The following is a 13,368-nucleotide window of genomic DNA, read 5'->3' on the forward strand; positions in this document are numbered from 1 at the left end:
CTTTCTTCATCTAGACAAAACTTTAGAAGTGATCGGATACTTGCATACAGTTGTGTCTCATATACATATAATGTACCTTTAAAACTTTTCAGTTACATGATACCTTTTTTTCCAGCCAAGTTTGAATATTCTTTTGACACGGAGTTTTGTTTCTGACAGGCTGAAAAAGATTCAAAATACTGGACAGATTTGTTCTGAGAATAGGAAAGCAGACAATGATGGAGGATGCCTCTTGTAGCTACCACTAGGGAAAGTGGTTAGAAATTTGCAACTAAGAAATACTGCCTGCTCTCCTAACCATGCCCGAAGAGCCTTGTTATGGAGACAGCAACAACAAGAACAAAGCCTAGTTCAACAAAAACAGTACATCTGTTACTACATCAAAGAAATAACATGCAAAAATACTACTTTAGGGCATATTAAACATTTAAAAGGTGACACACGTATATAGAAAGTCAGACCTGCTGACATTTTGGCTTACGTGAGCTAGTTCAGAGGATGAGGTCTTGATTTCATTAACAGGCTTGATAATGTTCAAGTGAGGAAATGGAAACACATAAGAGGATGGTTTATCAATGTTGTTTAGCCAGTCTCATGTACACTTCGAAATTCATACCCTCTAATTGCATTTCTAGTAGATAGTATTATTTATTGTAAGCAGTGAATATGACCATACTATTTAAGTAATCTGGTTCTTTTGTGGGAGAGATGACCTGATTGTTAGGACAGCAGCATGTGTTAGTATTGTTGGTATAAGAAAAGCCTAGTTTAAATTAACAAATTGTAAAGCAAGTTGTTTTTCACTTGACATTTAGCTAATTCATTGTTACTATGACTGCACCAAATACAGCATGATAGGCTAGGCTACAAAGTGGAAGTGTTTGGGGGGGGGTGTATTTATTTATTTATTTTTCCTTACTATAAGGTGATTACATGTTGTTCTTTAACAGTGATTCTTGCCTTTCACTGTTACGCAAACTCACAACTTTGATTTAGCAATAAAGCTTGTATGAGAGTCTCCAATATAAAGAAAATTGCTTAAAATTCAGAAATGTATGTTTCTGTAATATAATTCTTAGCTGCAAGCATCAGTACTTCCTGTACCCTTTTCCTGCTGGGCATCTCTTTCAGATGCTTTTGCAGAGACTTGTCTGTATTCATTAGACAACTCTTAATGAATGCCTTCAAAGTTGGGATTAGAGGAAAGAGGAAGAGAATTAAGGTTCTGGGAGGAAAAAAATTAAGTAGCCTATATTAAAAGAGCAGCTAGTTATGTTGTTTTAATCATTCAAAGTTCTATTTAAATTGATAAAGTAATTTTTATTTTTATTATGCTCTTTAACAATGGGTTTGATATGGAGCCAGCCTCTGGAGCCAAACCTGCCAATGCAGTAGTATATCAGGGTTGGAAGCATTTTTTTATGCTGAAGTGTATCCTAAAGGGTGTGTGGGGTGGTGCTGAATTTAAATATTTTGTATGTATATACAGACTTCACTCATTTGTTTCATATTTCTACAGAAAACTGTTTAAATGGTTATAGATTTAAGAAGGATACGCAACTGTAATATTGATAATGGGCTAAGAAAAGCTACTAAACCTATTTTTGTTGTGTGTTAGTTTCCTTGTACTATTAGAAATAGGGGAAAAGACTGCTAAGATAACTGTAAGCTGCTAAGATAACTGTAAGCTGTCTGTATCATAGTTTGTATTATTGTAGAGCGAGATGAGGGTGGGTTCAGCTCTAATCATAGCACATCCCTTTAAAGTACATGAAGGGAATTGTTCTTCACTGCAGGAAAGTAAGAAACAAAAGATGGCGTTGTATGCGTCCCTGTCTAGTCTATTCCAAACATAGTGCTGAAATACTTCTTGAGTCAGTCAACTACATCCCTGTTCTTGCTTTATTCCACAGGGCCCCTTTCCATGAACTAGATAATAAAATGCTCTTTGGGTTTTAACTGGAGCTAGGTCCATCCAGCTTTTTCTTGCTTCTGACACTATTAATTAGATCAACCTGCCTCTAAGAACTATATCAAAATGGTTGTCTTCATGCATTTCTCATTGTTATTCTTTAGTGGGATTGTATTTTGACAGTCAGAGGTTGATTACCAGTTCTGACAGAGCTTTGAATAAACTACATTCTGCCTGTTGGTCTGGGTCCATCCTTAATCACTGACCAAGCAGACTATTGCATGCTTTATACACAACTTGAAATTCAAGTATCAGTCTGCTTCAGAAATAAAACTGAAGGGATGCAATTTGTCAGCTATCATGTGGGAAGAGAAGTAAACACCCTGTTAATTCTCTTACATGAGTGCTATTAAAAGAAAAAGGAAATAAGAGTCTAGTGCTCTGTTATGTTTTATAGAAAAGCCTTTCAGAAGCTCTGCTGTTTTGGGTTTTTTTGTTTTTGTTTTTAAATGGCAAAAATAAAAAACAATCCAAAAAGTGAGCAGTACTCTACTGGAGCATGCTTAAACTGACAGAATCCTTCTCTTAACATACTGGAATTTCCACAGTCCTTGAAAGCCTCCTGTTCCACAGGTATTTCAAGAGACTGGAATGGACTTTTCACATTCAGAAGTATTTCACTGAGTTTACATACTAACAAAATTTCAGGACAGGTCAAGTGCTGTCAAGAGTTCCCTTTTTTGAATGGATGTTACAGTTTTTCAGAAGATGACTGTATTTGAACTTGGAAGGTACATTTGTCATAGCAAAGGTAAATCCTCCAGTACCTGTAACCTGTAATGCAGGGTTAGATAACCTTCTGAACGAGAGATCTTAATTAAAAATTGCTCAGTCCAGTATAGTAAACGTACAGGAATTTCTGTGTTCAAGTACTACAGCCTGTGTTTCGCAGTAGGCCGTATTGCATGACTCTCATGTTCGCTTCTGATCTCAGCATACCACAAACCCATTAATAGACCTGAAGTGGTGGCATCTGCATGCAGAGCAGTTCTGCAAGCCTCCGCAGGGCCAGGCTGCCCCTGCTTCGGGCTGCCATTTTGGGTTTGCTGCATCGGAGGCAAGTTCCCCGTGGTCACTTTGAAAGCAATGTTTTGACTGATAAATGCACGCTTGATGATGCAAGCAGTGTAAAACTATTAACATGTAAACCATAAACCAAGATTTCAAAATAATCCGTGGAGATCTGTCTTGGACAAACTACATCCAAGATGGGAATCAGGGTACGCCACAACTCACATGTCAGCTTACAAAAAAGTATGTTTTCATTTACAAAGGCTGAGAGAGAATCTTTGGCTTCTCCTAGGTTTTTCCCCAGGCCCAGAGCATATTTTTCCATAAGTTAGCTCTGTCAGTACCGAATTCAGAATACCTACCATAAAAGTTGCTTCCTGATTGTTCAGCAGCTTATGTTCCATCCTGTGGCTGCATCTGTGCTGGCATCTTTGGTAATACTGTTCAAGAACATGCTGTTTGTCACTTTATAAAAGTATTACCTTTTTAGGATAGCTTTACTTGTTAGTGCGACCCCCTTTACAGTTTTGTAATCTTTTTTGGAGAAGTACAGGTTTGTTAAGAGAGTTTATCCTCTTCCATTGCCTGCTACCATAAAAAAAATCCTTTCAGTGTTTTAAGAGTATTACTTAATTTTTAGATAAAGGGTTTATTTGCAAGTAAATTATAATTCTCTGAAGATGGTATCCCTTAAAGATCCACAGTTATCTAATCCTTTTTCATTGAGAGATCAAAAACGTGCTGGCAGTTGAAGGATAAAGCATAGCATATAGAGCTGTCACTTGGGCTCACTTCCTTGGGCCTCATGGGAGTGACTGCAAGCTCCAGAACTTTATAAGAAGCTGCCGGCTTTAGCATGGGATTGTCTGTGGTCTATGGTAGTTACTTTCCTCAGAGCCTTCTATTCACTTCAGGTAAGTTGTTTCCTCTATTGGATTTCTTTAATGCAGAGATTTTTTTAGAAAGAGATTGCTCAGGAATAGTTAAACAATCACTACCAGCTATATTATATTGTGCAGAGAAAGAAATGTATGCAATTGCTATTGTTAATATCTATTTCCAATAGGACAATGTTTTGACAATGGTGGGAGAGATAAGTATAAAATGCTTTTGTTACTCTTTCCTTGGATAGATCACTACAGGCTACAATTTAGAAGATGACCGGTGTGAATGTGTAGCGCTTCAAGATTTCAAGGCTGGAGAACAGGTAGTGTGAACAGTTATCTACATAATTGTTCTTTAATTAAGTTTTGTGGACACTTGGTAACTCCCTACAAAATTTTAATAGCAGAGTGGTGTGGATTAAGCCCTGCTACATTTGAATTTTATTATGCTGAGCTAATTTTGTGTGAAAATACTACCAAACTAAATAAGTGCATATTTTTTCAGAATAAAATATTTTCTATCACTTGGTAGACCCCAACTTTAGGAGAATTTTGATTCCTCATATTTTAAAGAACTAGTTGAAATATTCAATCACTGGTAAATGCATATACACAGATACTGAGTTTGGTGTTCTGGATGACATTAATAAAAGGCCATATCCAAAGGACCAAAGGTAAATATATTTTAGATTTGGGGCATCACTTTGCAATAGCAGATTGTAGAGTCTTTCTTAACAACGTTGTTGGTTTATGTTCTTGTTAGTCTTCATTTAACAAGAGGTTAAATGCAGTATAGTTGCCAGTCATTTTACCATGTTGTCATTCCCATGCTTAGTGAAATGAGAAAGGACCTAAAAATATCCTCCTTCCCCTTCACACAGGCACGCAGGCATGTACACACCCCTTCACCCTGAAACAGAAAGTACCAAGGGAGAGTCTCGCAAAGATACATAGAACAGTTCAGAATCCAGTATTTTGTTCAAAACTGCTAAGAAACAAAAATGAATGTGAAAACTAGTGAGGCATTGAAGACAGTGCTTCCAGGAGTGTAGGAAATCTCCGGTAGGAGGGTTCCTCTGCTGTGTCAGCAGCCAGCCTAAGTCCTCAAGTGTAGTAGCACTCCGTTTTTGCTACTGCTTGTGCAACTGCAGTCAGCATGGCAAGAAAAAGACTTTGTCTATGAAACATCCTGAAATGTTTTGTAACTCAGTCTCTGAGTTATTACCTTGAGTGTATTATTTTGCCAGTCTTACACTTTATAATATTTTGATTTTCATTTTTCTTATGTATTGTTACCTTCTTTTTTAACAAAGATGTGTCTGAAAAATTTTTTTAAGTATGTCTTTCCAGAGGTATATTTATCCTCATTGCTATGCTGGGGTTTACAGTGATTGTATATTTTTTGTGTTGCTTTTAGAATTTGTTATGGTAGTCAAATATTTGCTGTTTTTTCCAATACTGGTATGATGAGTTAAAAGGGGTGCACAGTTTTTCCAGAAGTGATCCAATTTATAATTTTCCACAGCTGGCAATGGAAGTGTCATATAGCTGTTCTGGCTGCTCTCTCCGTTTCAATTATAGAGGCTTCCTCTATTTCGATTTTATTTTAGTAGTTTCACTTTGTCTGCTATTTATCAGATTTTTTAAAAATTTCTGTGCAAACTTTAACTGTTATTGACATCATTAAAGCACTTTAATTATATAATGCTTCAGTCTTTTAATATAGTGTGCAGATGTTATTTCTTACAGTTTCAGCAGGAAGAGTGTATGATCCCAGCTTTTACTACTAAAATATGTGAGGCAACAGAAGTCCACAAAATCTATCAAACACTGGCCTTGAATAAAGCAACTTTCTCATTCTGTTTAATTGCCTTTTTTGTAAAACAGTCTTAGAGTGTAAGAGCATACTGTATAATCTACACATGATATGTGACTTTTAGTTTAATATGAGATGTATCATGGTAGTTTTAAAACTTGAGAGGGTTAGCAACTCTCTCAAACTCTGCCTTAACATACCTAGGCAGGTCAGTTATTCTTTATACAAGTGTGTTACAGTATAATGTTTACTATAATTTAATATCACACTTAAGCATTTAGTTCTTAGGAGAACTTAGGATAAGTGGTTCTAATCTAAAACTGAAAACAAAGAAAGTAAATGGCATCATTACTGTTGTTGAGCCCTTAAGAGAACGCTGTGCCTTTCCCTGTCAGCTAGAGTGGAGTAGAAGCTTACAGGTATCCAGAGCATTACTGTACCCTAAGGTGAAGAAGAGAGTTCTGTAACTGTTGAAACTTTTTTTTCTGATGGACAATTCCATTATCAAACAAGGGAAAATATCCTCTTGATGCAGGAGAAGACAATTGCTACTCTGACCTTTTGTCCCATGTACTTCATACAGCCTAGCCCTGAATTAAATACGTTTTGCAGGTTATATTTAGGAACTTCTTTTTTAATGTGAATTAAAGTAACCTATATGCTTTAGATAAAGAGTTCAGAGTATAGCACAAAAATAAATACTGGCTGAACGCAGATCAGATCTCTCTGTATGATATACTTTGGTATATCCATGCCTTAAGGTAACATTAAAACAAAACCAAAGCTGATCCATCAGCAGTGTAGGTTACTCTTTTGGGTGGACGTATGGGGGAAAAATGAACCCAGAAACACCATTTCTTTTAATGGGCCCTCCTTGTCTCAGATTTTTTTAGCCTTTAAAAGGCACAGGATCTTTGAAACCTTATTTCCGTATACTGGTATTTTGTGACAGTGTGAGAAAACAAAGCGTTTTCATTTTAAAGTGTAGAATAAGAACCTCTTCTCTCCTTTCAAAGTCTCTGTTACATGGATATGTTTACATCTACCTCTAAAGTATATTGCCACATTATATACAGCATTTGAATCAATACCAGAAAACAAAGCGTGTTTCTATATATAACCAAATATACCTTGTACTAGGAATAGTAACTCTTTCAGGAAATAACTTTCAAATTATGTCAGTTTTGTGAGCTGATCTTAAGCTATTTTCCTGTCCCTTCACTTCTCTTTTCATCCTTCTAGATTTACATTTTTTATGGCACTCGGTCAAACGCTGAATTTGTGATCCACAGTGGTTTTTTCTTTGATAATAATTCACATGACAGAGTGAAAATAAAGCTTGGCGTGAGTAAAAGTGACAGGCTGTATGCTATGAAGGCAGAGGTCTTAGCTCGTGCTGGTATCCCAACGTAAGTAAAACACAATGCCATGGGGTTTTTAAAACATTTCCAAAGTATATAGTATCCAGTAGGGCATGTATAAAGCTGTGCTATGGTAGTTTTCTTAGGTGTAATATTTCTTCTGTTTGTATAGGAAATTAAAGTTATTGTAATAATATTTACAGAAGTTCTATGAGCTATATTATCTGACTTGGACCATATATAAGGAAAGAGCCTTTGCTTTAATAATCATTTGAACAAAAACAGAGTGAGGATTAATTTGCAGCAATCTGTGGTTTTTCTTTCTTTCCTATCCCTTGCAGACATACTACGATGCTCAGTATGTGAACCACAGCATTTTCCTTTAGTCTTTTCAGTCCAGAGGGTACTGTTAGGAGCAGCAGACGTGAAACATTGCATTTTCATGAATTTATTATGAAAGCCGTATAAAAATAATTGTAAGTGTAAAATTGTAGAGATAATTGTTCTTTTCAGATACAGGTTAGGGAAACTTTTCTTCAGTTTGAACTAGTATTACCTAATTTTTTAAAAGTTACTTTTGTAACAGTGCATTTGTTTTATACTTTAAGGTTTTTTATGTTGAAATAAGTTCAAAAGTATGATAATAGAAATTGCATTTACTGTTGTTGTTTGATTGTTTCTTTTATTAGTTCTAGTGTTTTTGCCTTGCACTCCACTGAGCCTCCAATCTCTGCCCAGCTTTTGGCTTTCCTTCGAGTGTTTTGTATGAGTGAAGGTAAGATGTTTTATAAAGATAACCTAATTTATGTTTATTGGGGGGGGGGTGTGTGTGTTTGTTTTAGTGCCGGAATGTGATAGACATTTATATAAAACATTAAGCTAGAAGATTGGAAAAATTGAGGAGTTAAGGTTAAAAAGAGATCTATAAGCTAGTGAGAAACCCAGTCTTTGGCCATGTCTGAGGGAATATTTCGGTAACATAGGCTTTTCTGGAACTCCTAAAGCATGAGGTGATGCAATTTTTTTATTTTGTTTAATCTCCCAAGCTTTTGTGAATGAGCAAGCTTTGGAGCATGAACTTCAGTTCTTAGGTTTAAAAATGGTTCACAGAACAAGATCATGTGAGACCTAGGGTCTTACATGCTGAAAATCATAGCATATTAGCCATCACTGCTAGAATCATTTAGGTATGGAACTGGAATATCCTGTACTGTAGGAGAAATATGGAAGAGACCTTTCAAAGTTGAGTATTTTCAGTATTTTGGTAATTCATAATCTAAAACCAACTTATGTATTTGCAAACTGTCTTTGTACTGTTTCTCTTATGTTAGGGGCTTTGAGGGGGAAATATGTGTACAGTTAATAAATATTCACCTAATTTGTGCATGTGAAACTGCTGATTAGATATTTGTAATAGCTGCTTGCTGGTTAGATGCGGTTTTGGAGGTTATACATGTGACAGTTTTTCATGACAGTGAGTGAATTCCCTTGCAATTAGGGATGCTGTGCAGATGATGTGGATTTTAATACCAGTAGGAATACTGAAGTTGTTAAGCTTTTGCATGTGCTCTATTTGCTTTCTTTAATAAAAGCAACCTATCTTATTTAGTGTTGTGCCTTCGCTGCATCCTGTCATCCATCTTTTAGAACTTATTAAGAAATTGGAATGGAATAGTTCAGTTGGAAGGGATATACAACAATCATCTAGTCCAACTGCCTGACCACTTCAGGGAAGCAAATCCAAGTAAAGAAAATTTTAAGATGCTGATGAGGGGGTGAATTTTGGCTTAGAGAAGAGAATATAGCTAGTGGACATTTTAACTGCATTTCTCTGAAACATGATTGTGCTCAGATTATTCATATGTCTTAAATACTGTATAAGAAAACTGTTCATTGAGAAACTACATTCAAGTGTTTTGTGAAGTTTGTGATAGCTGCTTTGCAGGAGTGAAATTTGGTCATTAAAAGATTAATGGAATTTGTGTAATGTCAAGGAGCTGATTAAACATTTTCTGCTCTGTGTGAGGCTTGTTTGATGGATGTCTTTTCTGACCAACTGTAGGGAATTTCTGCTACTGAAAAAGATTACCAAAACAATAGGAAGAACGATTCCATTGCTATTTGCACACTCTCTGGCCTGTTCCTTTTATTATCAAAAGGTTTGCTGAACTCTTTAAAGAATTACTCCCTTTTGTTTATCAACTATTATACAAAACATTCCATCTCACTGTCACAGAGTTACACTGTGTATGAGAAGCTATGATATATAAATTATCTTTACTTCCAAGTGGAGCAAAAGGTCCATTTTCTGTTAAGATTTCCAGTTGCCTCTTTGAGGAGAATCCTAGAAATAACCAACATATCTGATAATTCTTACTTGGGGAGAGGTTTTTTTGTTAGCTGCTCAAAGCTATACTATTGAAAATAAATCTTTCTGCAGTTTTTCAGCTGACAAAGTGAATGATGAGATTGTTTTTTAACAGATTGGTTTTATACTTATTGCAGAAGAGCTGAAGGAGCACTTGATAGGCGAGCGTGCCATTGACAAAATCTTCACTCTGGGGAACTCTGAGTTTCCCATTAGCTGGGACAATGAAGTTAAACTTTGGACATTCCTAGAAGCCAGAGCATCCCTCCTTTTGAAAACCTATAAAACAACTGTGGAGGTAAACTTATCATTATATGTAACTTAAATGTCTGAAATGTTCCGTGTTATGATTGTAGGAAAAGATATTTTGTCCCCATCTTGTCTTTACAAACTTTAATCTGAATGTTAGTACATAATTCATTCTGTACTTTTTCAAGTGTAGAAGCAGATTTGCATTATCTAAGGAAAATCAAATAATATTGCAAAAAAGAATGTTTTCTTAATGTATTTTTAGTTTGATTCTCCAAATAGAGGCTACCTGCTTTTTCTCTGCAAGTAAAATGGAGAATCAGTTTCAACTCACTGTCTATCAGTTGCATTCTCCAGACTGCAAAGAAATGTACCGCTATTGCAAGTGTATAAGTGAACCTACATGTTTCATGTATTTGTGAAGTCTCCTGACTTTGCTTGTTACGCACTGCTCGATGTGGAGAAGTTTTTGGCTCCTTTATGAATTCTTGACATACTTCACTGGGACTCTATGCAGACCCCCTCATTCATATACGTCCATTTGGCTCAGCCTGAAGAACCTTGTGTCACTTACTGTTAATGCATAGAGAGAAAAAATGAGGGATTTTTTTTTTATTGTGTTTGTTATTACTAATAAACTTGCTTTTTCTTTTCTAACAGGATGATAAGTCCTTCCTGGAGACCCATGACCTTACTTCACATGCGATAATGGCTATTAAATTGCGCTTAGGTGAAAAAGAGATCTTGGAGAAAGCAGTAAAGAGTGCAGCTGCTAGCCGAGAGTATTATACCAAACAAATGGCAGATGGAGCTCCGCTTCCTAAATATGAAGAGAGCAATATTGCTTTGTTGGAGAACAGTGTGGCAGACTCTAGACTCCCTATTGTCTTGAGAAATTTAGAAGATGTGGAAGAGCAAGGGGACTTAAAGATTGATGAAGCTATTGATGCTGAAGTCACAGAGAATGGGTTTGTAAATGGTGAAAACTCTCTATTTAATGGGATCAAATCAGAAAGTGAAAATCTAAATAAAGAGAAAAGCAACAGAGAGACTGAAGATGCCAAAGAATCTTCTTCAGAAAGTACTGATGAGGTTAAAGAATAGTCCTAAAATTTTACTTTCTTGTGAAATTAAATTAGCTGAAGTTTATGAACAGTGCATTTATGTTGGTGTGTTTCTTTGTTAACGTTTCTCTTTCTGCAGAGAAAAATGTTTTTGCTGCTTTATATAAAAATGAATTTTTAAGTTATTTAAAAGATTTAGCATCCCTTTTCAATTAAGATTGCCATCTTGCTTTCAGGCAAAAACTGGGGAAAGAGGTGCCTTTGGAAGATTTTGCAGCCCTTTGTTGAACCAAATGTATTTTCTTCCTGGGGAAGAATTAAGCTCTTCTATCTGCTGTGCTTTTGTTGTTCTGTCACTCTGACTACCGAAATTAAAAGCTTGCTCTGCCTCCTGCCAAGAAAAGCAGAAGGCAGGACTGACTCGGTATTCAGCATGAAGGTGGGAGAGCAGTACAGCAGAAAACTGGATAAGAGGATCAGAAACTTGGGAGACTGGAGGAAAACCTGTTTAAAATCAGGTATGCCAGTCCAGAAAAAGGTAAGGTGGCAACCTTATGATTGGTAGTTTTAAATGTTGATGAGAATCCAAATTGTATACACTTAAAGTGATCTCTGAAGATTTCAGTTTACTTTGTCTTTTGTTTGCTGTATAAAAATATCTCATCGTTCTTCTTCAGTCAGAGTTAGGCTGCTACAATACAACATTCACCAACTTTTAAAGGCTGACTTCTTTTTATTTCCAGGTGGTACCTTTTATTTACAAGGTTGGCAGTGCTACTGGAGAGTTTGAAAGCAGATAGGCCAAGCCACAGCTTTAAATTGACTGTTCAAAGTGAGGTTGCTTCCCAGCTTGTTCAGGTTTTCACAAATAGCTAGAGATTTTCAAAGCTACACTTTTGACTAAACCATTATTAAAAGGAAAATATGATTAATATTCCTGTCTGCTACTCCTTCATTTCTGTGTTGTTGGATGTTACATCGAATGTGACATGGTTAGCCGATCTTACTCAACTGCGTCTTTTGGTTAACATATTAATTGATGCTGTTTTCTTGAAGGAAATGGCAGGCAGGCTAATGTATTTTTGGCCCAAGTCCAGAGCACAGCCAAGTCTGCAGTACACTTTGCCATTTAGATTGTGTCTCCGTCTGATGCACATTTCTTGGGATACCTCCACAAGTTAAGCAGGTCTACTGTCTCTAGCGGTTTTGGTCATCCTCACACTCTATGTTTTAACTTCTAGGTGGAAACAATACAATCCTAGCACAGTGCAATATCAGAACAAGGGTAATTCCAAGGCTTGACTTTGAAATTACCTGGTATTGGGAAAAGAGGAGGGTGGAACATTTTTATTTTGTGGGTGAATGGAGAGGAGTATAAAATGATTTAATTTTGTTCTCAATATTAAGGACTTTGTCTTTACCTTTGTATCCTTAACTTCAAGGTAATGGATAGAATGGAGAAGCTTGGACAATTGTTTAAAGCTCAGTAGATGTTGCAACCTGCTCATCCAAGATCAGCTGCAGTTAAATGTCTTTTGGCATATTCATAGTTTTATTAGATTTTGCTTCTTTTATACTGCAACTTGGAAAATGTGTTTTTGCATAAATCTTTGGTGCAATACACATGATAAGTAGTGACTTTCTTTCAGGTTGTCATAGCAGTTTTGGTGTTCAGCTAGTATCAGTGTGGGGAAAATAGAAAAAATAGTTTTTTAAAAAATATTTCACTAAGAATGGCACGTTGCCATTGCACCTTGGATATTGCTTCACTACTAACAAGATGCTGGACCAGTATTTTTGTAACTATATGCTGCCTTTGGTAGAATGTTATGAATTGTTGTCTTGACAGTTTAAATGTCATACAAAAGTCATTACATTTCAGTTTTTATTAGGACCAATATTCCGTTTCTGTTCCTGCCACTTACATTGCAGAACCTTGTACTAGATACTATGATGCAATTCTGAAACTAGCCTTCCCTGAAAATTATAACTGTAATTCAGAATTTAAATGCTTTGATTTGATCTGATACACTGTATTTTGTTCCAGTATTTGCTGATATCTATGGCTTAGCAAAGCCTGTGGTCACCACAGGACAGAATATGTGGGTTTTCTTGAATAAAATATAATTCTACCATGTCTTCCCTAGTGAGTGTATTACACAAACAAAACCTCTACCTGCTACCTGCTGTAACTTTTGGGGTCTGTGGGGAGAGGAATAACTGTCCAGGTGTACGGTTAAAGATTAAAGGAGAAATAACTGGTTTAAAAAAAAAAAAAGAGGGATTCTAGTAAACAGAAAGGGAAAGTGGTCTATTAAGCACATGGTCAAATTCTTACTCTTCATCTGTTAGTGTTATTTAGAAAAATATGTTGCATACAATAAAAATAGTGAGTAATCTAATTCTGTAATTTGCATTTTTCCTCTATGCATGTAATGGTTTCTCAGAAGCACTAACCTAAAACTTAAGCTTTTGAAAACTGAGGTGGAAACAAAAAAATTGGCACTGATGAGCCCTTATTACCATCTGTCATGAAAACAGACCTTTCAAAGCATTTTAAAGTTAACTTTCTTCATAATGTTTGGGTAAGAGGCTGTTCACACTAATCCCAGGCTAAATGCCAAATCTTGCTTCTGTTTAGCT

General features: G+C 36.0%; 1 protein-coding gene across 2 annotated transcripts in view; it reads left to right on the forward strand.

Annotated features, from left to right (window-relative positions):
* SETD3 (SET domain containing 3, actin N3(tau)-histidine methyltransferase) overlaps positions 1-13,003 on the forward strand; it is a 64,537-nt gene extending 51,534 nt beyond the window's left edge. For both annotated transcript variants that reach the window (XM_069783511.1, XM_069783510.1), the window contains 5 exons: positions 4,116-4,190; positions 6,926-7,092; positions 7,734-7,819; positions 9,550-9,710; positions 10,322-13,003. In XM_069783511.1, the coding sequence (XP_069639612.1) occupies positions 4,116-4,190; positions 6,926-7,092; positions 7,734-7,819; positions 9,550-9,710; positions 10,322-10,765 (933 nt within the window). In that variant the 3' untranslated portion in view covers positions 10,766-13,003. The remainder of the gene's footprint in view (positions 1-4,115; positions 4,191-6,925; positions 7,093-7,733; positions 7,820-9,549; positions 9,711-10,321) is intronic.
* The last annotated feature ends 365 nt before the right edge of the window (positions 13,004-13,368 follow it).

This window comes from Haliaeetus albicilla, chromosome 5 (genome assembly GCF_947461875.1).
Source record: "Haliaeetus albicilla chromosome 5, bHalAlb1.1, whole genome shotgun sequence".
NCBI lineage: Eukaryota > Metazoa > Chordata > Aves > Accipitriformes > Accipitridae > Haliaeetus > Haliaeetus albicilla.